The following is a 25,806-nucleotide window of genomic DNA, read 5'->3' on the forward strand; positions in this document are numbered from 1 at the left end:
ATAATAGCTACAAAGAAAATAATAATTTGGACTGCATTAAAAGAATTTCAGACTCAGTAAAAAAAATCCAGACTGAATAAAAAATTGAAAGGGAATGACAGGAAAAATTCCTCCAGAAGTACTCTGTAGATTCAATGAAGTCACAATCAATATCTATGGATGTATCTTTGTGGAAGAGTTTATTATAAAATATATGAAAGTGAAAAGTAGTAAGAAAAGCCAGAACATTCTTGATGAAGAAAAGGATGGAAATACCTTATCTTTAAGCTATCAAGTTTATTATAAAGAGACAAATTGACCAAAACTTTTAATAAAGGACCCATTTTAAAAACGACCACTACAGTTCTGATTTTTCTTTATTCCCAAATATGGTGTGCTTATTTTTTTTCCCAATTTCATTAGCTGGCATGGGATTGAGTTTGGCTAATTACAGTTGTATTCTAAGTCCTTAATACATTCTGATATGTAAACTAACTTAAAGAATCACTGTTCTTACCAATCAAAAATCCACTATGCTCTTTCAAATATAGTTGAATGTAGGAGAACTCAAAAACAAGTCGTATTTATGTCTTGATAAAAATAGAAAAATATCAAAATTCATCCTCCATGAAACCACATAAATAGTCAAATAGAAATCTGATGCTGCTGGGAAGGAAAAAGATGGGAGCATACATATGGATTCAGGTCCTAGCTATTTATTATATAGGCTTAAAATGTTTTTCTTAAGCATAAAATAGGAGACAGCCAGCAACTAGAAATATTTACAAATGCAAAATAGTTACTTTCTGGATAAATATGAACAATAATTATAAATAGAACAAAGACAGGTAATAAAATAATGTAGGTCACCTACTTTTGCATTAGGTTCACAGTGTATGTTTTCCCTTCAATTACAATTTTGTAGGACACCTGGCAGGAGAGTATATTAAAAAAGCAAAGAAAAGTGAGAAGAATGTTAAAAAGAAAAACTATCATTTTATATTAACAATAATAACATTCTAAAGCACACTAATACAATAAAAAAAGAGGAAAATTTATAATTTAATATTGATTTATTCCAATGGAATCAGATATTTAAATATTTGCTTTCATAATAAAGATAGATGGAAGAATATAATTGGTACACTTTCTTATTAATTTTAACACTTATGCAATAAGATAGACCCTGAAATATTGTTGATTTGCATCCAATAATTGTGTTAGCTTAATATTGAGGCCATTGCAAAATTTATGCTTAAAATTGAAGAGTATAACTAAATTACTGAATAGAAAATTTATATAGTATAGCAAGAATTAACAGCACAGAATGTTTAATATTTGTAGATTTTATAAAATTTATTCCAAGTTTGGATGCAATACTCATGGATTTTATTAAGAAAGAATGTCTACAAATGGAAAATTTGGTCTTTATAGATCAGTTTGAGGAGCCTTGACCTCTTTCCATTATTGGGCCTTCCAATCCATGAGCATAGTATCTACTCAATTTATATAGATCTTTACCTCCTCTCATCTGGTTTTGTTGTCTTCAGTGAGGAGGTTTTGCTTTCCTTTGTTACATTTATTTAGACTTTGATTTTTATGTAGTGTAAATTATATCTTTAAAATTTATTTTAAGTTTTAAAATGTTTAAAGTTTATTTAAATTTTATAGGATTAAGAGGTTTATTTTATAGGATTAACAAAGTTAAGTTATATTCTTCTATTGCTAAGTTATTTTATCATATATGGTATTGAACTTTGACCAATAATTTTACTGCTCCTAATGCTATATGTATATTCATTTCCTAATATAATTCTAAAAAGTAGTTAATTCACTGATATTCTAAGATTCAATCATCTTAACAATTTAGATGTAAATTGCATTTTGCCATTGGTCATTTTTTTCTTTTTTTTAATTGAAGTACAGTTGATTTAGAATGTTGTGTTAGTTTCTGGTGTACAGCAAAGTGACTCAGTTATACATACCTATGTATATTCTTTTTCATATTCTCTTTTATTATGGGTTATTATAAGATATTGAATGTAGTTCTCTGTGCTACACCTTGTTGTTTATTTTATATACAGTAGTTTGTATCTGCTCATCTCAAACTCCTAATTTATACCCCCCTTTTCCCCTTAGGTAACCATAAGTTTGTTTTCTATGTCTGTGAGTCTGGTTCCCTTTTGTAAATAAGTTCATTTGTATCATTTTTTAGATTCCACAGATAAGTGATATCATATGATATTTGTCTTTGTCTGACTTACGTCACTTAGCATGACAACCTCTAAGTCCATCCATGTTGCTGCAGTTGGCATTATTTCATTCTTTTTTATGGCTGAGTAGTATTATATTGTATATATAAACCACATATTCTTTATCCATTCATCTTTTGATGCACATTTAGGTTGCTACCTTGTCTTGGCTATTGTAAATAGTGCTGCTTTGAACACTGGGGTGCAGGTACCTTTTCGATTAGAGTTTTTATCTTTTCCAGATATATGCCCAGGAATGGGATTGCTGGATCATATGGTAACACTGTTTTTAGTTGTTTAAGGAACTTCCATACTATTTTCCACAGTGGCAGCCCCAATTTACATTCCCACAAACAGTGTAGAAGGGTTCCCTTTTTCCCATACCCTCTCCAGCATTTATTGTTTGTGGACTTTTTAATGATGGCCATTTTGACTGGAATGAGGTGATACCTCATTGCAGTTTTGATTTTCATTTCTCTAATAATTAGCAATGTCGAGCATCTTTTCGTGTGCCTGTTGGCCATCTGTATGTCTTCTTTGGAGAAATGTCTATTTCGGTCTTCTGCCCATATTTAGACTCCACACAAAAACTACTAGAACTGACAAACAAATTCAGAAAGGTAGCAGAATACAAGATTAACACACATAAATCTTTTGCATTTCTTTACACTAACAATGAAATATCAGGAAGGGAATGTCAAAAAAAAAAAAAAACCCTTTTAAAATCAGATCCAAAAAAGTACTTAAGAATAAACCTAACAAAGGAGGTGAAAACTTATATGCCGAGAACTATAAAACATTGATAAAGGAAATTAAAGATGATTTAAAGAAATGGAAAGCTATCCCATGCTCTTGGATTGGAAGAATAATATTATTAAAATGACCATACCACTCAAAGTAATCTACAGATTTAATGCGATCCCTATCAAATTACCCATGACATTTTTCACAGAAGTAGAACAAATAACCCTATAATTTATATAGAATCACAAAAGACTCAGAATTGACAAAGTAATCCTGAGGAAAAAGAACTAAGCAGGAGGCATAACGTTCCCAGACTTCAGACAATACTACAAAGCTACAGTAATCAAAACAGCATGGTATTGGCATAAAAACAGACATATGGATCAATGGAACAGAATAGAGAGCCCAGAAATAAACCTACACACCTATGGTCAATTAATCTTTGACAAAGGAGGCAAGAATATACAATGGATAAAAGATAGTCTCTTTGGCAAGTGGTATTGGGAAAGTTGGGTAGCCACATATAAATCAATGAAGTTAGAACACTCCCTCACACCATACACAAAAATAAACTCAAAATGTCTTAAAGACTTAGATATAAGACATGACACCATAAAACATTTAGAAGAGAACATAGGTAAAATGTTCTCTGACATAAAACATAGCAATGTTTTCTTAGGTCAGTCTCCCAAGGCAATAGAAATAAAAGTAAAAATAAACAAATGGGACCTAATCAAACTTATAAGCTTTTGCACTGCAAAAGAAACCATAAACAAAACAAAAGACAACCAGCTAACTGGGAGCAAATATTTGCAAATGATGTGACCAACAAGGGCTTAATTTCCAAAATATACAAACAGCTCATACAACTCGATAACAAAAAAACAAACAAGCCATTGGTCATTTCTTAATACTTTGTTATATTAGATTTTCTCATATTTCTTATGTTTGCCACATATACTCATGAATTAATTCAGTCCCAAATTTTCTTTCTTATATTGCCCTTCTTTGTTTTTGGTGTCAAGGTAATATTGTCTTTATGTATTCAGCAGTATTAACTCTTTTTCATTTTGCAGGCTGAGTTTTTATGAGTTTTAATTATGTCTTTCTTAAATGTTTGGTTGTATTTATTTGTAAAATAATTTAGCTTTTGACTTAGTTTTAATGGTTGTTTTTGTATTTTTGAGGAGGGAGAAAGAGACATTTATATTCAGATTCAAATTTTTTAAAGTGTTGGGCATTTTCATCTTTCCCTATATCCCAGGAGTTTGTTTTTCTATGAAATTGCTTATCTCCTCAAGGTTTTTTGAGTTTGTTGACACATTTATTCATTGTATTATTCATTTGTTAAATTTCTTCTCTATGTATCACTATGTCCACTTTTTTCATCCCTATGAAAATCTTTCACACTTTTTATTTGTGTTGCCTTACAGACAACTTGTGCCTGATAAAATATGGTTGCATATACTAACTTTGCTATTTGCTTTGTATAATTTTTCTTATTTTTGTGCTAGACCTTTCTATTCCCTTGTGATTTAGGTGTTTCTCTTGAGGTATATATTTTTAAATTCAATTTGAAATATATGTAATTTCTCATAAATTTAATCAATCAAAATTTTTAACAGTTTTATTTAAATTTTAATTCCCTTTATACCAAGAGGTATATATGCTTTATATTCTTTTATTTGTTACAGTTACAATTGTATATTCAACTTGTTTTGTTTTGAGGTATACATATTCATACTTTTTCATCAATTCCAGCTTTTATGTTATTCTTTGTCCCAGTTTCAATTTCTAACTGCTGAAGTACATTATTTAAATTATTTTCTTCTCTTGTAATCTGAAAAGTGTGAATGTACTCTTTTATTTATTCTGTGTTGTGATACCTGATCTCAGTTCATCTATGTTTAATATAACCTCTTCTCCAGATTTTTTTCTCTCTTTTCCAGGAATTCTAATTGTTCTGTACTTAAGCCTCTAATTCTCCTCTTTTTCCTTGAGTTGTTTATATGTTGCATCTGTTTAGTTTCCTCAGCTGTCTCTGGCTACTGTTAATTCTTGATTTTACTCTCATACTATATTTTTCATGTACAGAAGTTCCATTCAGTTATTTTTAAAACCTCCTAGTCTTTTTAAGTTGAATATTCTCTTGTGATATATTCTTTATTAATTATAATAATTATAAACATACACTTTTCATATTATGTTTGTTGCATTTGTTAAGTTGGTAGGTACAATAGCCTTATCAGTTCAAAAAATACTATTAATCCTTTATTATGTATCCAGCACTGTTCTAGGCACTGGAGTTAGAGACATTAACAAAATAGTCAAAATTTTTCCCTCATGAATTTGACAGTTGAGGACAGATTTTTTTTTTTTTTACTTCTCTTATGAGAATTACTGTCATAGTATCTGGTGAAACCCGGTTGAAGATATTTCCCTCTTAGTAGATTCTGTGTACATTTTCTAATATAACCAAGTAATTCCACAGATTTTTCCATTAAAAAAATAAAATACTCTTAAAATGCTGTTAAATGTCTCACCTCTTTTTTTCTATTTAAATGATTTAAAGTTTTCATAAATATTCATTCCCTTTTAAATTATATATTGAAAATTTTAAGCTTGTGATATCTGTATTAGGGTGGCAACTAGGTAGCTGATAAGGAAATATTTGCATTCAAATTATCTAAACATTTACTACCAATCAAAAAGAAAATTAAGGTGTGGTGTTTTAAAAAAACACACTTCACTTCTTTAGAAATGATTCTAGAATTTAGTAAAAACGATAAGAAACTTTGAATTACTTCAAAGAATAAAAAAGAGAAAACTAATACCTGAACCAAGATACACTAAGATGGCATAAAAAGAATTCTTAATGATTAACATATTTGCAATCAAGACATAAAAATTATTCATACAACACTTCATTAAATCAAATGATTGCCATCCCCTATAGGGATGCCATAGGCTTACTTAAAAACTACTAAAAATCCTCCAAATATTGTATGGCGAATGAGTGACAAGAGACTCTAAATGGATCAGGTCAGGTATTATTCAGATACTCAAGAGGGAAAGAGATTTAGAAGATGGGCCTTGGGACTTTGATGATAAGCATCAAGGCACGATATTTCTATGAAACATTGTTAATCTTGGTTTATTTTCAAAAGGGCTCTTCCATTTAAGAAAAATTGGGTATAAATATAAAATTCAGAAAGTGTGCAGAGATGAAAAACACCAGGTTTACTTATTAGGAACAAAATGTTCACATGCTTTTTAGTTTGTGAAAAATGTTAGGGCTTAATTACGTATGTTTCAACTCCTCCACTTGACGTTGACCGTATTTTCTCTGGAACTGTAATTTGCACACGTAGCCTTTCTGAATCTGCAAGGTGCAAAATGTTTTATAGGGGCAACACTCACCACCTCATAGCTTCCTTCATTATTTCCTCATCTAAATGCATAATATTCTATGTGCCATCCCTCATTTTTACTCTCTTTTCAAATACCCTCACCTCAATACCCACTTCTTTCTAGAATTACAAATCTTTTAAAGAGAAACAGGTATACTGCTTTAGAAATATTGCCCTGTGGGCAGGTTCTGGTAACCCTGAGGTAATAGGCCCAAGTGCTCTCAGAACAAATAAAGTCAGGTCCTTTGGACCTTCCAACTACAGAATCCAGATATCAGAAATGCAGAGCAGTATATGAAACTCTAATCTTAAGGCATCTACTCAAGCCACGACACCTCCCATCTTTACTACGGTCGCAAGAAGGGTGGGAAAGACCCTCGCAACCAAAGTGGATTTTGATTGAGGAAGGTGGCAATGTGGGAGTGGATCCGGGCTGGCACAGTTGGAGCTCCCACGAAAAAAACATTTTCAAAGGGATATCCAGCCTCTCAGAGGGAAACAGAAAGGAGACCTGACACTCCCTAAAGGTCAGAAGAGGGTTTTAGTACTTACTATCGTCTGTCTGAAGCCCCATGAGCCCCAGGAGCAGGAACAGAAAGCACAGCATGGCTGGACGTCCTGGATGGCAGCCCGAATAACGGCCGGACGCTTGACTACAGGGCAGTTGGGAGCGCGAGGAGACCCCTCCTGACCGCACACACCGCAGGAGGCAGGCGGCTGGGAGAGCAGCGGAGGGTCGAGAGGCTGCCTGCTGTGCACCGTTCCACGTGGGCGACCTTGGCCCTTAAATCTATGCAGGAGGAGGCTTCGACGCCTTGTGACTCCGCTTTCCCGCTAAGAAAGTGCAGAATCATTTCCGAAAGGCAAGGTTGAAGAAACAGCTAATGAACAGGAAAATTCATCTACACTTAAGTGAACTTTTATATAATATATATAAATATTCATACTACTAAATATATAATATATATAGGTACAGCTCAATATTCCAGTGAACAAACCAGTGTAATTAACACCTAGATCCAGATCCAGAAATAAAATATAGAACCACTGAAGCTGCCAGATTGTCCCCTGACAATCACTACTTCTAACACCATAGATTAGTTTTGTCTGTTTTTGAACCTATATAAATGGAGCCAATCACCATGTATTCTCTTTATGTTTAAGGTTTTTTAACATGATAATTAGGAGATCCATCCACGTTGTGAGTAGCAATAGTTTTTTTTTTTCCTCTTGTTGCTGTATATCACACATTGAATGTGTCCATCTGTTTTTCTATTTTACTATTGATTAGAATTTTGTTCATTTATAGTTGGAGCTATTAAAAAACATACTTGGCCTAATACCTTCCAGGTCCATCCATGTGGTTGCAAATGGTATTATGCTTGCTGAAATAAGTCAGACAGAGAAAGACAAATACTGTATGTTCTCACTTACATTTCGAATCTAAAAAATAAAACAAACAAATGAGTATAACAAAACAGACTCACAGATACAGAGAACAAACTAGTGGTTACCAGTGGGGAGAAGAAAAGGGGGAGGGGCATGATAGGGGTAGCAGATTAAGAGGTACAAACTCCTATGTATAAATTAAATAAGCTACAAAGATATATTGTACAGCACAGGGAATATAGCCAGTATTTCATAATAACTTTAAATGGAGTGTGATGTATAAAAATATTGAATCACTATGTTGTACACTTGGAACGAACATAATATTGTAAATCAACCATACTTCAATTAAAAAAAAAAGTTTTGGATCAGTGAAAATAACCAAAACCAAAAAACCAACCATGTTTGGCTATTTTATTTCCTTAATTACTATCAATTTTTGATTCTTCTATTTTGAAGCTATGTTACTTTTTAAACTTTTTATTTAAGCATAATATTCTCTAGGTCCATCCATGTTGCTGCAAATGGAAGAATTTCATCCTTTTATATGCTGCATCTTCTTTATCCATTCATCTGTCATGGACACTTGGGTTGTTTCCATGTCCTGGCTATTGTACGTAGTGCTGCTATGGACATCGGGGTGCATGTATCTTTTCAAATTAATTTTCATCTTTTCTGGATATATGCCCAGTAGTAGGATTGCAGGGTCATATGGTAGTTCTATTTTTAGTTTATTGAGGAACCTCCATAATGTTTTCCATAGTGGCTGCACCAGTTTACATTCCCACCAACAGTGCAGGAGGGTTCCCTTTTCTCCACGTCCCCTCCAACATTTGTTATTTGTAGACTTTTAAATTCTACATTCTATCAGGTTTGAGGTGATATCTCTTTGGGCTTCTGAGTTGCATTTTTCTAATAATTGGTGATGCTGAGAATCTTTTCACCTGCCTGTTAGCCATTTTGTATGACTTCTTTGGAAAAATGTCTGTTCAGGTCTTCTAACCAATTTTTGACTGGCTTGTTTGTTTTTTGATATTGATTTCTATGTGCTGTTTATATGTTTTGGATATAAACCCCCTGTTGATCATTTGCAAATATTTTCTCCCATTCCGTAGGTTGTCTTTTAGTTTTGTCAATGGTTTCCTTTGCTGTGCAAAAGTGTTTAAGTTTAAATAGGTCCCATTTGTTTATTTTTGCTTTTATTGCTTTTGCTTTATGAGACAGATCTGAAAAAATACTGCTATAAATTATGTCAAAGAACGTTCTGCCTATGTTATCTTCTTAGAGTTTTAAGGTTTTGGGTCTTACCTTTAGATCTTTAATCCATTTTGTGTATGGTGTGAGGACATATTCTAATTTCATTCTTTCACATGTAGATGACTAGTTTTCCCAGCACCAGTCTTTTTGAGCCCCATTCTGCCACATCTCTCTGACTTCACCTGGAGAATATTCTGTTTTTAAGGGCTCATGAAGATTAGATTGGACCCATCCAAGTAATCTAGGATAGTGTCCCTACGTGAAGGTCCATCACCTTAATTACTTCTGCAACTTACCTTCTACCATGTAACATACATATCCACAAATTCCAGGGATTAGAGTGAGGCCATCTTTGAAGGTCCATTCTGCCTACCACCAAAGCACTGGTATGGGATGTTAGGGAAGGGAAGCAAGCCAACACATGTGAGTCTGTGAGCTGGTTACTGCTCCTGTAAGATAAAACTAAATCCCACAAGCAGCTCTTGGCAATGTGCGATGGTCCAGCCACCGCAGAGGGTCTTCCAGGTCCCAACGGAGAGGGGCAAGGGACTGAATAGCACCACGAGTATGGGATCAGAAGGACCAAGACAACTGATGGTTGCAAGGCACTTTATTTAGAATCTACTGAATCTTATATAGACAGAAGAGGAACCCATAAAATTGCTTCTCGTCTCAGTTCAATCACCACCACAAACGTCAGAAAGTTTACAACGATCATCCCTGAACAATAACTTCCCTTAACCAGGCACGCACAGCCCCCAGCCATAAGGAACAACCAGGACTCTCAGTTCCCTGAGGTCTCCTGGCCTGAGATAGCTTTGCTAATCTCTTTTACATCCCTCAGGCCTGGAACAGAGTGCATTCCAAGTCAAGGGGGCAAAGCCCTTAAGTGACTTTGCTTTTTGTGAGAGACATACTGTCTCCACCAGGAGTTACCTCTGGCTAAGACTGCATGCCTCCCACAGCAATGCTATAGAATAGGGTACAGCAAACATTTTCTGTAAAGAATGAAATAGAAAATAGTTTCAGCTTTGCTGAAATAGTGTGCCATATGGTCTCTGTTGCAACTGTTACCAACCAGGGTTCTTGGTCTCCTTAATCAATAGAAATTGGTCAGAGGCCAGACAAGAAATTCAGGTAAGGCTTTATTGGGGCCCCTGCTGCAAGTAGTGGTGGGGGAGTGAAAACAATCAACAGTTTCCCTTGCTGGCTCGCTCCCTGAAGCTGGGGGGGGCGGGGGGCAAGCTTGTTCCTTACATGGGGTGAGGGTAGGGGTGTGTCCAGGGACCAGGCCAGAAGGGTGGCTTAGGTGGTTTGCTCACCCCTTAGGTGGTGTTTTGTGCAGGGGACATGCACAGTACCCTGCTTTTGCCCCAGGCTCTCCAAAAGAGGCAGTTGGGTGTTTATTTTTTTTGGGTCATTTTGTATCTTTTGTCCAGAATTTGTCCCAACTCAGCATGCACGCAGTTATTTTCAGTCCCATATAGCTTCTTTGTATTTTGTTGCTCGAAGGGAGGTTTGTCCAAGTGGAAGCACTGCAGCACTGCAGCGAAGGGTCCCAGTCCCAGCCTGTCTCACAGCTATTCAACTACCTTCATATCTATCTATCACCCTCCAAACACTCTATCACAATAATTGAATATGCCCAGCTCCGATAAAAGCCAGTCCCTTTTTTTAACGTACCAGATCCTCTCCTCTCTAGTTTACTCCATGATTTTGCTCTTGAGTCTTCATTATATCCAACATCATCATCTTTCCCCCATCTCTTTATTTCTACAAATCTGTAGACAGTATGTAGTGTCTCCCCAAAATAAAATCCCTTCTTTGATCATAATTTGCACCTCATAATCCCCAAAAGGTTTTCTATGTATACCATCTTCATTTTATCACTTCCCATAGAGTTTATCAAGTTCCTTAAAAAATAATCTAAAATATAGATTGGGATTTTACTGAACTTATAGAGCTCTTCTGGAAAAATCAGAAATTTTATAATAGGTCATCCATTTCTTAGTGCTGATATACAGATACTAGCGTTTTCCAAGATTGATCATCCTGATGAATTTTTTCATGTTGTTGTTCTAATTGTATACTGATTCTGTTGATTTAAGTAGGTAGTTAATCATAATTTCTGCAAATGAGGGCAATTCTTTTTCCTCTTCAAATCTTTCCTCCTTTTTATTTCCATCAAAGTAATAGTCAAAGCTGCCAGTTCTATGTTATATTTTTAAGCATGATTTTAGACATCTTTGCCTTGGCAATAGATACAACAAAAACAAAAATAGTATTATATTTTATAAAATATTTCATAGTCTTCATAAATATTTAAAATTTCCCTCTAATTCCCTTGAGTGAATATTTCATTATCATGAGATTTACCACCTTCTGGAGTCTTGTATCATTTGGACAAATTTGTGATATCTCTTCAGGCACAACATACTTTTCCAACTTTTGATGTGGAACGGAGTATAAAGAATAAGAAATTCATCATGTCTTGTAAACAACCTCACAAATGTATGTGTGAAATTAATTCAAAAGAAAAACAAGGCTTACACTGCTTTATGATTCATTATGCATGTAGCTCTTGGACAGGAACACTTATGGATGTCATCGTATGTTAATCTTAATTTAAGGCCAAATAATTGAGCTATAATAACTAAAAATCCCTCCAATGTTATTGCACCTGGATACTAAAATAAAGAAGATTGAAGAGAACACCATTATGTAAGAAGAAAACAAAAGCAAGTAATGTATTAAAACAGTTTTGATCGTATAAAATTTTATATTTTAGTACTTTATGTTGAGCACATTTTACACTTTATTTTGACAAATCTTTGATACAAATATCCATACTAGTTAATTGATTAAGAAGCTTGAAACAATGGAAAAAAGTAATTAAACTACCAATGTTCTCTGGTGAAAAATTTGGCATGCCCAAATCCCATAGCCTTAAACACACTTAGTATTTCTGATGCAATCAATATAAAACACATTTATTTAACTTTCTTATTAAATCAAATCATTCAATTAGCATAACTAATTCAATATACATACGTGTCAGGCACTACAATAGAAAATAAGAATATAGTGCCATACTGGGGACTTCCCTGGTGGTCCAGTGGTTAAGATTCAGTGTTTCCACTGCAGGGGGCACGGGTTCAATCCCTTTTGGGGAACTAAGACCCCACATGCCGCGTGGTGCAGCCAAAAGAAAAAAAAAGAAAAAAACAATATAGTGGCACATGTGAAAGAAAGGGACTTTGTCCACACTTAGAGCTTATATTACAGACGAGGAGAGAGAAAATTAAGAGGAAATTAATGACAAACTTCCCAAATATAAAGAGATCATGAGAAGTGCTCTGAAGAAATGGAGTGCTCGAATAGAGAATTTTGAGGAGGGGTATAACCATGTAAATAATATAGTTAGAAAAACCTATTTGTAGAATTGATGCTTAGGCTGAGATAGAAAGTTTGGGAAATGATCCAGCATTTTGAATAGCAGTAGGGAACTTGTATGGGAACCTGTTCAAAGCCTGTAGTATAATGAGTGAAGTGAAGGAACGACAAGGCGGAAGTTCTAAATATAGGCAAGGCCATGGTAAAGAAATTTGGAGTGAGATATTACCAAAAAAAAAAAAAAAAATTGGGGGTAGTATAGAGTGGCATTTCATATGATTTATCCTTGATAAATAAAATGATACTTTTCTCATCTTTTTAATCATTACAAGCTAAATTCTTAGAACTTCTCTAATTTTTCTATATCAATAAAAATTTATAGTGAGTAAAATTTAATTTATACCTAAAAGAAAAATATTGTGTGTATATGAGTGCATGTGTGTGAATGAAAACATGGAATATTATCTAGCAACATGGAAAAATGGGTTAGCAGTGACCCTCTCCTGTTATCCTATAAGAGCTAAGCTTGAAAAAAAGGGAAAATCCCAGTATCAGAATTTGAAAGAAGGTTAAAGACAAATCAGAACATGAGAGATGATATCTGGCTAACCACCAGGTTTTAAGGCAAGATGTAGGAACCAGAAGCTGGACTTCTAGTGCTCGTTCAGAAAGGAAAAACAGTCTTCTACTTTCATATTTATGTAGTTGAAAATAAATCCCCTGTATAAGGACATGCTACCGAATAAAACAAGTCCTTAGTTATACTGTGCAGGAAGAGAATATAGAAGACCTAAATGTAAGAACTGAAGCCATAAAAGTACTACAAGGGAACATAGGCAGAATACTCTTTGACATAAATTGTACCAATTTTTTTTTGGTGGGGGATCAGTCTCCTAAGGCAAAATAAATAAAAGCAAAAGTAAACAAGCATCATCTAATTAAACTTAAAAGGTTTTGTACAGCAAAGGAAACCATCAACAAAACAAAAAGACAACATGGTCTGGGAGAAAATATTTGCAAACAATGAGGCCAATAATGGTTTAATATCAAAAATATACACACAGCTCATACAATTCAAAATTCACAAAACAACCTATTAATAAGTAGGAAGAGGATATAAATTGTTGTTTTTCCAAAGAAGATACACAGATGTCCAACAGGCACATGAACAGATGTTCAACCTCATTAATTGTTAGGGAAATGATGCAAATCAAAACTGGAATGAGGTATCACCTTATGCCTTTTAGAATGGCTATTATCAAAAAGGCAAGAAGTAACAAGTTGTAGAGGGTGTGGAGAAAAGGGAGTCCTCATACACTATTTGGAGGAATTTAACTTGTGTAGCCACTAGGAAAACTAGTATAGAGATTCCTCAAAAAGTTAAGAATGGAACTACCATATGATCCAGCTGTTCTGCTTCTGGGTATTTATCCAAAGAAACTGAAAAAATTAATTCAAAAAGATATATGCACCCCTGTGTTCATTACAGAATTATCTATAATAGCCCAGATAAGGAAACAACCTAAGTGACCACTGACAGATGAATGGATAAAGATGTGGTATGTATATACAATGGAATAGGAGTCGTAAAAAAGACGAAATCTTGCCATTTGTGACAACATGGTTGCACCTTGATGGTATCGTGCTAAATGAAATGTCAGGTGGAGAAAGACAAATACTGTATAATTTCACTCATATGCAGAAAAAAATAAATTAAGAAACCAAACCAAACCAGAACAAACACATAGGAGAGAACAGAGTAACGGTAATCAGAAGGGAAGAAGGGTGGGGTATGGAAACTAAAAATTTGGTGGTGGGCACACTGAAAGAAGTTGAAAAACGTTGTACACATGCAACTTATACAACGTTAAAAACCAATGTTACCTCAATTTTTTAAAAAAGGATACTGGACTCAATTCTGCATGAGGCAATGAAAAGCACAATTCTTCAACTCTGTGCCTATTCTTACAATGTTCGATTATAATCTGTTGAGGAAAAGAAAACTTTGAAATGGAACCTTAGTGTATCTTGTTAACAGTTACTGTTAGAACCGTAAAAAGGAAGATTTAGAAAATGAGAAGGCCAGCAAGACAAATTCAGAGAGGAAAACTGACACCACTGCAGAAGACAGAATATGTAATTGTCTTTGAATTTTCTGACAAATATCTTAAGCTGCTCATGCTCAAAACCTAACTCAGCTTCTGCCTGCCACTCACCCACACCTTCCTTTATCCCAGGACACTCCACAGCAAGGATGTATAGTACCAACAGTTGCAAAAATAAACTCTGCTCAGGTCTAATACTTGGACCTGCTAGGTGGTAGTACTCCTGGGAAACTGATCCTGAGAAATTATGATTAAATAAGGCAGGACCGTGATCATAATGGCCCCACATAAGTTAGTGGCAAAGGGGATGAGGGAAAGTTACGGTAGAGTCATCCCGATGTGTATTATTTTTACGACAGACTTCACCCACTTAAAGCACACAGGTGAATGATTGTAGGGTTTTTAGTGTATTCACAGATATGTGCAACCGTTACCACAGTCAATTTCAGTTCCCTCATCTCACAAACAAGTCCTCTACACTTTAGTTATTACCATCACCCACCCCAGCTTTTCATTCTCCACCCCCACTTTCAGCAGTAAACAACCACTAATCTTAGTCTCTCTAGATGTCCCTGTTCTGGATGTTTCATACAGATGCATAATACGTGGTTTCTGTGACTGGCTTTAGTCACTTAGCATAACGGTTTCAAGGTTCATCCACGTTGTAGCAGTATCAGTGCTTCCTTCCTTTTTGTGGCTGAATACTATCCCATTGTATGGATGGACCACATCTTGTGTAGCCATTCATCAGTTGCTCATTTGGAAAAAGAAACTCTTGGTCTTTGTAACGAGATGCTCCCACCCCCGACCCACGAGCACCTTCATTTATATTGATGGAAATTCTGTAGGTCCTAATTAGACTCCAGATAGGCTGATGGATCTCTAATCCACAAATAATGCTTTGAGGTGTGCAGAAGCGCACCCATTTCAGGAAGAGGGAGATGAAGAGAGGGGGCACTGAAGCAAGAAACTGTCACCCAGAAAAGCTCAGCTTCAGTCAGGAAAGAACAGCAAGTCTGGATTCCTTCACAGGACAAAGATATATTCTATAGCTCAATTTCCACGAGGGCAGGGAAGTATCACCTGGAGACAGGGCAGTTATATATGACCAGGAACTCAGTGTGAGCAATTCCTTGAAGATAGAACGGATTCTAGTGACTCTCTGAGGGCTCTGGGGCTGACCTTGTCTAGCAACCCTTCCTCTCGATATCCCGAAGCTTGGAATGGGTAGCGGATGAGAATCATGAACTACTGGAGAGGTGCGGATTCTAGATGTCCTCTCTTGAGATGGGAGCGATTAGCAGGGCCATGGGTATCTGAGGGCAGTCGGCGGCAGGAGTGCACAATGGAATGTTTTCCGTTTGGGATGCAGCAGCCTCGCAGGTTCAAAAGAGGCCAACCTGCTCATTTCCTACCAGAGGACCATAGTAGAAGGACTGAAACTGAGCAGGACCCTGTGGAGCCCTCCTGGGCACAAAAGCCTTTCCGAGTCCCCAGCTTCCAGTGTGTTGGAAAAAAGGCTTTCAGCTTCCTAGACCTTCCCTGAGTTCCAAAGGGTGTATTCAAACATTTACTAATCAGGGAAGTGAGGGAAGGCAGGAAGAAACAACAGTGCAGCACGGGGCCTGGTGCCGTTCCTCCTCGGGGATGTGCAGAACCATCTGGTGCGTATGTCTGAGCTCTTCAACAGGAACTAGGGCCCCCTCAAGCCAGCTGCAGGAAGTCACTTCAGGCTGAGCACAAGCATGTGGACCCACACTGGCAGGAAAGGCTGATGACTGAGATTCCTGGAGCAGCGCCCTGTAAACTCACCACCAACCAATCAGGGGAAGGTTCCACACCCTGCAGCCCTTGCCCCAAATTCTGCCTATAAACACTCTTCCCCAAAAGCCATCAGAGAGTTTGGCATTTTTGAGCATGAGCTGTCTGTTCTCCTTGGTTGGTCCTTGCAATAAACCTTTCTCTGCTCCAAACACTGACGTTTCCCTTTGTTTGGCCTCACTGTGCATCAGGCACACAAACTTGGGCTCGAGAACAGAATGAATTGACACAAGGCGACATACTTTCACTCACAGGATTTACTTTTGTTTTTGAAATTGAAAGCTTTAAGCCATCACAAAAGGAGAGAAAAGCAGATTTTTTTCTTCGTGAATCAGACCAGTTAATGGTGTGTTTCTTGGCAATATCTTTTCTCCAAGTTATGGCTTTTGACAGTATTGTTTAGTTACCATTCTAAAAGAAATACAGAAAAAAGAAATGCTACATTTTTAATTGTTAATAAAAGCTGTCTAATTTTACTACAAAACTACAGGTATATCAATTAATTAATATAAGACAGTTGATATTGTTACAATCTATACCTGTGCTCTACAGAATTTGTAAACCTAAGTTTTTTTTGTTTCTTTGGTTTGATTTTTTCCAGAAACATTTGTGATAGCCACATTAAAAGGAAATGCTATGAACTGGTATTTATATATGTCTCATTTACACGGACTCTATGTTTTACATGGGTCAAAGAAAATTATGAACAAGGCAACAGTGAGAAAAAGAGCAATACAATATGTGAAGAAGGAAATAATTACTCTTTTCCCTATTTTTATCTACAGAGGACGAGAACTGTCAACAGTCCTCTGTACGTTTTCAACAGGTGTCCCACACACACATGTTCAGAACAAACTCCTTCTTACTCCCCTCCAGTTCATCGCTCCAAAACCAAGCTGTTCTCAGCTGCTGTACAACATGCCATTAGTAAAAGCTGTCATTATCCATTGTGTCAGAAATGTTTGTCTTTGTAGTTCTCTTTCATTCTAACCCAAATACATCCGTCCAGTCACCACTTCAACCAAGTCTACCCCTGTTAGGTCTCTGAAAACTTTGTTCTTTCCGTCTTACCCAATCCTGCCCTCATCACACTTTTCCTGTGCGTTCCATTTCACTAGTCTCCAGTTCTGACTGAATCTGACTGAATTTTCTCCTAATTTATCCCTGTGAATTTTGTAAAAAGCACACCATATCTTGTGAAATCCCTCCCTTACCATGTCAAAAATACTTCAACTATGTTCCATTCATCTATGAGGAAATGTAACCTTTTAATTGTGGCATATCAGACACTGGTCCTGGCTCATAGTTACCTAGGCAGATTTTCTCCTTCAACATCCGTACATTTTAAAATAAATTTTTAAATATATTAAGAGCACAAATTTAGACACAGAGAGGTCTGGCTTTACATGGTAGCCTCACTATTTTCCTGCTGTATAGCATGAACATCATTTAAGCACTTTTTCTTACACTCTACAGCCAAACTCTCAATTCATTCTCTTGGTTCACCTTCAAAATTTATTCCTAAGACCATCTTTACTATCTCTGGTCTGAGGTAACATCCTTTCTCTCCTGGATTAGTCCTGACATTTTTTTTTCATTGTATCATTCATGTGCTTGAAAAGCTCCTGCCCAGGTATATGCATGGGTAACTCTGCCAGCTCTATGCCTGTCTAAGACAGACTTGATTTACAGCTGGAGTGGGAAAGCTCTCTCTTTACCTGTGGGAAAGCCTGAATATCTGGTTTCACTTTTTTCTGAGATAAGGGCAGTGGATTTTATGATGGGCTGTTTAAAATTTAAAATAAGGAACCTTGAGACCTTGTGCCTGAGGCGTCTCTCTGACCCACAGTGCTTGCCTCTCACCCTCTCTTGCTGCACTGTATCCTTTGCATTTAGATAGAAGCCTTCTGTGAGCTGACTGTGATGTCAGGTGACTCCTTTCAGGGTCATTATTTGCGCCTCCTCCAATTCCTTGCTGACACGTCACTTGCTCCCTAGGGCCTACTCAGTCGGCCACATTTAAAGTCGTCACCCGGTTCCTCCTTCAGTGTCAACTGCCCAGTGAGCCCCACTTCTCTCATCTTCCCCATAAGGAATCACCTTTCAGTACCCTTTATAACCAACTTATAAAATATGTTTATCGAACGAATGTGTCCAATTCTTGAGGCAAGAACTTAACATAACCATAAAGTACTGTTGGCAGGAGAAGACTGTGAAAAATAGAAAAAAGTGTAAAAGAAGGCAAGATATTGAATTTACGACTTAAGACTTGGAGAAAGCCAGGGAGATGGCGTGCTCATTGTAACGCTCTAGGAGAAAATGACTGAAGTTGTGTGGAGGTGAGGAGTTCAGGTGAAGACACCCAGCATGGTGAAGAAACTATGATGGAGGACATGAGAAGAAGACAGCCGAGGACCAAAATCTTCACCTAAGATGCGGGTTTTTAGTAAAGTGATCAGAGAAGAGGTAGAGGTTGGTCTACGCAGAAATAAGACTACTTTACTTTGAGGTAATGATTTCTTTGGTGGCCGATAAGGAAACAGAGACCCACTGACTTTATTCTCCATCAAAGTCAGATATGGCAGGTAAGTAAAGAGATGAACTTGGGATCTCACAACTTAGATGAGTTTTTGATTGTTTTCCTTTACTGCCAGGGATAAGTCTAATATGTCAAATATCACGATTTCTTTACACATATGAGTTAGAAATTTGAACGACATATACAGAAGCCTCCTTTATCCCATCTGACAGTAAAGAATTGTTCTTCTGCCTTGGAGGGTGAGTGCATTTAGTATTTGCCTGGCATCCTCTAGGTCCTCAATAAGTGTAAATTCCATTCCCCATCGCCAGTCTTGTATCAGAAGATATGTGGCAAAATTGCAGAGTTCTTAAGAGCTTCAACCTTGGTGTCTGGTTGTCAAACTCAAACTCAAAAAACTCACTAAAGTTCTAAACATGTGCGGAATTATTTACATTCTTTATGTCTGTTTCCTTATTTCTCAAATAAGGAGAACACAATGTTCTGTGGCAGCCTGGATGGGAGGAGAGCTTGGGGGAGAATGGATACATGTATACGTTTGGCTGAGTTGCTTTGTTGTGCACCTGAAACTATCACAACATTGTTAATCGGCTATACTCCAATACAAAATGAAAAAGTTTAAAAAAAATAAAATAAGGCGAACAATAACCCGGGAGTTATTGTTAGTGAGGAATAAATACAAGTGTTGGGAGACAACCTGTGTAAACCTCTTAGTTAGAACGTTAAATCTACCAATCAAATGCATGATTGCACATAAATATTTTAAGAAAATATTAAAAATCCCTTTGAAGTCATTTCTTTTTACAAAGATGTTGGTTAATAAATCTGTGGCTAATGTGAGTTAACATTAAATGTTTCTAGACAAGTATAAAATAAAATTAACACCAAATGCTTTGTTTTAGTCTATGATAGCAACAAGTAGAAATCAAAATGATGAAATATGGGAATAATACCTTCCTTATACTGAGGTACTGTTAAAAATATTTTTTTAAGTATTTAATGAATTATATCATTTTGTCAATAGTTTGATTCCTTTACTTCACCTTTAACTGTAAGACAGGCTGCTGTTGCTGTTCCTACTGCTGTCTTCTGATAGAGATCTGTTTGAAAGAAACAGAATTATTTTTAAGGTTAGCAAACACTGTAATCTTAAGGTCAAGAAAAGTAATAAAGCTAGATTTGTCCTAATTACTCAATTAATATGTACCAATATCCACTTTGCTTTCTATATGCCACTCAGGGATCATATATTCTAGTGTTTGGTTTTTTCCGAAGGTTAGCCTAACTTTTATATATGTTAAGCATTTTTAAAATTTCAAACTAAAAATCCATCTATTACTTTTCTCTATTTTGTCTACATGGAAGACCGGATGAAATATTAAAATATCTATGATCATGCTTCTCCAAATTAAACAGATAATTTACATGTATATTCTTAAATTTTCATAACTTCAGTTATATGATTTCTATCAAATACCTACGTGAATAGTTATTATTTCACTTCTGTTAATGAGGTCCTTAATGAGGCCTCTCTGTTAGCTATGCTTAGTTACACTTTGTGGTATTTATATCACATTTATTCTTTGGCTCCTATACACACTCAGCTCCTGTTGAAGAGGAATGTCATGGTGTAAAGGTTCCTACTAAATGGCTACAATTCTTTGGCCACAGATGATGAAGTCAGGCTTGAACACCTAACTCAGGATTATAAATCCAGACCGAACACTGGCTGAAATGAGATACACTTGCACAGTTATTTCCTTCTGTCTCTTGAGAAAATGAACTAACAGGCACTGGTTTTGGCAGATTATTGGGATTTTTACTTGAAAATGAAACTAGAAAGAGTTGAGATAGGTACTCTGGGCCATGTGTAAGCAGAGCAGTCATCTTGGAGAGAATGGACATGAACAAGAGGAGACGATGTCAATCATAAAGGCTTTGGGTGATGGAGACAATGGCCGAGTTCATAACCATCCAGGTCCTTACCACCCTTCTGTGTTTCAGCTCTACATCATTTCTTGCCCTTGCAGCCCTGAAACCATTTACTGCTGCTCTAAAATTTAGGCTGTCACGAGCAGACTTTGTTCTTTATGATCAGTGGTACCTTCCTCTACCATCTCTTCCCAAAGTCAGGTCGAGTTCTTGCAACTATTCAGATTTGTCCAAGAGGTCTTAAGTAAGAGCACAGGAAGACATGCCAGATATCATTCAATTAAGTCAGTTTATAACAGTTGAACGATTGATGAATCATGCAGAACACTACCCTGAATTACCTGGTCGCTGCTAACTTGTTCATAAATAAGATTAACTAACTTGGGAAGTAGAGGTGTTGACTGAAATATTATACCATTATTTTGTCTCTGGCTACACAAATGAGAAACAAAAATGATTTCCTTTACAATGAAGAAACGAGACTCACTTCTTTACCCTTGCTTCTGCATTCTCATTTTCCGAAATATTCACTAAGCAAATTGTGGCTTGTATTGGTGTTACAGTAAAGAAAAAAGCTGTATGAAAGTGAAGTAAGTCAGACAGAGAAAGACAAAGTATGATCCCACTTATATGTGGAATCTAAAAAAAAAAACACCCTCATAGATACAGAGAACAGATTGGTGGTTGTCAGAAAAATGGGTTGAGAGACTGGTGAGCAAAATGGGTAAAGAGGGTCAAAAGGTACAAACTTCCAGTTGTAAAAAAAATAAGTCATGGGGATATAATGTACAGCATGGTGACTATAGTTAAAATAACGAATTACACATTTGAAACTTGTTAAAAGAGTAGATCTTGAAAGTCCTCATCAGGAGCAAACCAAATTTTTCTAACTATGTATGGTGACAAATATTAACTAGACTCATTGTGGTGATCATTTTGCAATATATACAAATATCAAAGCATTATGCCGTAAACATGAAACTAATATAATGTCATATGTTAATTATACCTCATTAAAAAAAAGACCTAATCAAGCTCTGCTCTACAAAAAAAAAACAAACAAACAAAGGAAAAGCTGCCCAAGTGCCTTAATTCTAATTTTAGAAACACATGAGTGATATTAATTATGTGGGCAGTATCCTATGTGTGTTCTCATTCTTTGCCATCTTATATTTTCTCAGGTTCCCCATATTCTCTGCTGCCCTGTCTCTATTAATCTTCACCTTCGCCATATTCTATGCTGCCCTGTCTCTGTTAATCTTCACCTTCCTCATATTCTATGCTGCCCTGTCTCTGTTAATCTTCACCTTCCCCACATTCTATGCTGCCCTGTCTCTATTAATCTTCACCTTCTTTATTCTATGCTGCTCTGTCTCTATTAATCTTCTTGGCACAAGTGAACGTCAGTGCAAGGAAACGGGGTTGCTTGGGAAGTAGACAGACCTTCTAAAGCAGTTACAGCCAACATGGCTCTCTGTTCGAAAGGTACTGAGGATTTATTGAGTAACTTCAGTTGTTCCTGGGCCTATATAAACATGAAACTTACCCACCTGCCTGAAATCTGCAAAAAATTTGGTATGTTTCTAAACATTTACCCAATCCATCCAAGAGTCCCTACTTATAATATTCTGAATAATATTTGAATTTTCCCCTAAATCATTTTTAATATTAAATATAAAGATAATGAGTTTACTTACCCTCCACTTACTGTACCCTCTCTGCTCCAAAATATCTTCATTTTATTCCATTTAAGAGCAATGATGGGAATTAAAATGAGGAAAGGCAGGACAACGTAGAAACTGATCACAAGGCCATTTTTTCGAGAAGCACCACGTCGTTTTACCAACATGTCTGTACTTTTACCTGAAAACATAAGAGTACCTTTTAACTTTTTCAAAAATTATATTCAAAGCATATTAATAATTTGAATTATAAAACTTTGGAATTCAAATAATATAATCATAGAGTGAATAAACTTAAATTTAAAAGTGTTTTCCAATATTCTGTGACTATGCCCCAAAGTACATTATATATTTCTGTCTATATATATATATAATTTATTTTTAATCTTTGTATATTTAATATTTATGTGCTTATTTCCTAATGTATTTTATTCTATCATATTCCCTTCTATGAACTGCTACTTAGAACACATTAGATTGATATTTTCATCTAATAGGTTCTTCCATTTAAAATATAGAGAAAAAAAACTGTTTTAAAAATTATTTACGGAAAATTTTTGATATAATTGAGGCTAATTTTAAAAAAACAATAGTAGACTAGGTTAATTTACGTAATAGATGTATAAAGTGATATTGTTTTAATTTTGACTGTACTAATTAGAAAAATAGATATTCCTCTTGGCATTATAAAGACATTACATAAAACCAGAAAACTAAAGCTATGGAAACTTGGTCCAGTTAAGCAAAAGAAATAAACCAGACAATTAAAATACAAAAAACTATATCAAGCAATCAGAATTACCACCAAAGCAACTTTTGAGGATATTAAGTGTAAATGAATTTAATGCCCCCTCAAAAAGACAAAAGGATTGGTGATGTTGAAACACATACACAGTCCAATTATATGTTGATTAGAAGTAATTTACCTTAAAGAAAGTGATTTAGGAAGTTTTATATATTATAAGAAATAAATTAGCAAATATATGCAAAAATATTGAAACTGATCAAACACGCAGCAGTCTCATGCTATGGTAGAACTCAACACTTTATAGCTCTCCTTTCCTGGCCTCACCCATCAGAAAAGGTCCATTCTCCTTTAATCCATCTTTACTAAAATTATCATGTTGCAAGTGGAGCTTCCTTCTCATGTGCTTAATTACTCCAAAGACTGATTAAAGAGATCACTATTAGATTAATTGGGAGATATCCATTACTCTAAGGAAGAAAGATTGGGAGCTTCCACTTGTGGGCATGATGAAATTTTTCCGTTAAATGTGTCAAATAATAAAAATATGAAACAGGATAAAACATGAAGGAAACGGTTTCTGGAAGTCAACAGGAAACACAGAACTATAATATCTGAAGAAAAGAAAACATGATGTTGATTTTATGGAAATACAATTCTACCTATGGATAATTTGCTGATCTCAGAACAGAGAATTGGAGTCCTAAGCGAAGTACAGCATTCCCACAGAGCAGAAGACAGAGTTCACAGCAGAAGAAATGGTGGGAACCTGAAGGGTGCAGCATTGAACAGAAAGTTGCTCTGTAAATTAAGGATTCCAAAACTGTTAAGGGGACCCTCGCAGGTGTCCTTGGCAGAAGGATAAGGAATATATATGTGTACATATATACATACATAGTATGAGACAATCTGAACCTAATTAGACAGCAGCTCTTACTGGGGTGAGAGTGGAAAAGAGATACCAGAGTTTGAGCAGTAGTGGTAAAAAGAGCACCAAGAAGATCCCAATATCTCCACATCCTCACTACTACTTGTTGCCTGTGTTTTTTATTATAATTGCTATCATAATGAGTGTGAAGTAGTATCTCATTGTGGTTTTGGTTTGCATTCTCCTAAGATGTTGAACATCTTTTCATGGGCTTTTTGGCCATTGGTATATCTTCTATGGAGGTGTGTTTATTTAAATCCCTTCCCATTTTTTTATTTATTTTGGCTGCGTTGGGTCTTCGTTGCTGCACGCGGGCTTTCTCTAGTTGCCGCGAGCGGGGGCTACTCTTCAATGCGGTGAGCAGGCTTCTCATTGTGGTGGCTTCTCTTGTTGTGGAGCACGGGCTCTAGGCGCACAGGCTTCAGTAGTTGTGGCTCGCGGGCTCTAGAGCGAAGGCTCAGTAGTTGTGGCGCATGGGCTTAGTTGCTCCACGGCATGTGGGATCTTCCCGGACCAGGGCTCGAACCTGTGTCCCCTGCATTGGCAGGCGGATTCTTCAGCACTGCGCCACCAGGGAAGTCCCTAAATCCCTTCCCATTTTTAATTGGGTTATTTGTCTTTTTATTATGGACTTGTAAGTGTTCTTTATATATTCTGGACACAAGCCCCCTATGAGATATAATATTTACAAATATTTTCTCCCACTCTGTAGTTTGTCCTTCACTGTCTTGGTTGTATCACTTGCAGCACAAAAGTTCTCAATTTTGATGAAATTCAATCAGTCTATTGTTTCTTTCTTCACTTGTGCTTTGGTGTCTTCGATAACACACCTATGCCAAAGCCACAAAGATTTACTAATATGTGTTCTGAGTGTTTTATAACCTTAGCTCTTACATTTAAATCTATGATCCAATTTCAGTTAATTTTTGTGAACCTTGTGATGCAGTAATCTAACTTCGTTTGCATGTGGATATCTACTTGTCCCAACACCATTGTTTTAGAAGACCATCCTTTGTCCTTTGAATTGTTTTGGCATCTTTGTCAAAAATCCATGACTGTTAGCATTAAGCTTTATTTCTGGACTCTTTCTTCTATTGAACTAAATATCTGTCCTATTCTTTGGACAGTACTACACTGTCTTGATTATTTAGCTTTGTAATATGTTTTGGAATTGTGTTTTCAGTTTCAAGTTTTCTTGAAAACTATGTTTTCAAGATTGTTTTTACCATTCTGTGTTGCTGGAATTTCTGTAAGACTTTTAAGATCAGCTTTTCAGTTTCTGCAAAAGAGACAGCTTGGGTTTGTTAAGGATTGTGTTGAATTAGTAGATCAATTTTTAGAGTATTGAGAGTAATAACAATATTGAGTCTTCCAATACATTAACAGGAGATGTCTTTACATTTATGCAGATCTTCTTTCAATAATGTAGTTTTAGCTTTCAGTGTATATCTTACACTTCTTTCCATAAAATTATATCTAAACATTGCATTATTTTTGGTGATGGCATAAAATGGAATTTTTGCCTGACAATTTTGCTTTACTGTGGTAAAATACTTAACACATGAAATTTATTACTTTAAATATTTTTGAGTGTACAGTCAATGGCATTAAGTACATTCACATCTTTGTG

At 35.9% G+C, this 25,806-nt stretch overlaps 2 protein-coding genes across 2 annotated transcripts in view; both read right to left on the bottom strand.

Annotated features, from left to right (window-relative positions):
- The window catches only part of ADAM2 (ADAM metallopeptidase domain 2), a 99,916-nt gene extending 93,648 nt beyond the window's left edge, over positions 1-6,268 (bottom strand). The window contains exon 1 of the mRNA XM_082444200.1: positions 854-6,268. Coding sequence (XP_082300326.1) covers positions 854-975 — 122 coding nt within the window. The 5' untranslated portion in view covers positions 976-6,268. The remainder of the gene's footprint in view (positions 1-853) is intronic.
- A 9,357-nt stretch (positions 6,269-15,625) lies between these two features.
- LOC309651429 (A disintegrin and metallopeptidase domain 3-like) overlaps positions 15,626-25,806 on the bottom strand; it is a 108,424-nt gene continuing 98,243 nt past the window's right edge. Inside the window, exons 16-18 of the mRNA XM_082444169.1 lie at positions 22,519-22,684; positions 19,933-19,989; positions 15,626-16,761 (exon numbers count right to left, since the gene is read on the bottom strand). Coding sequence (XP_082300295.1) covers positions 19,935-19,989; positions 22,519-22,684 — 221 coding nt within the window. The 3' untranslated portion in view covers positions 15,626-16,761; positions 19,933-19,934. The remainder of the gene's footprint in view (positions 16,762-19,932; positions 19,990-22,518; positions 22,685-25,806) is intronic.

The sequence above is a fragment of the Balaenoptera physalus genome (assembly GCF_965194825.1).
Source record: "Balaenoptera physalus genome assembly, chromosome: 21".
Taxonomy (NCBI): Eukaryota; Metazoa; Chordata; class Mammalia; order Artiodactyla; family Balaenopteridae; genus Balaenoptera; species Balaenoptera physalus.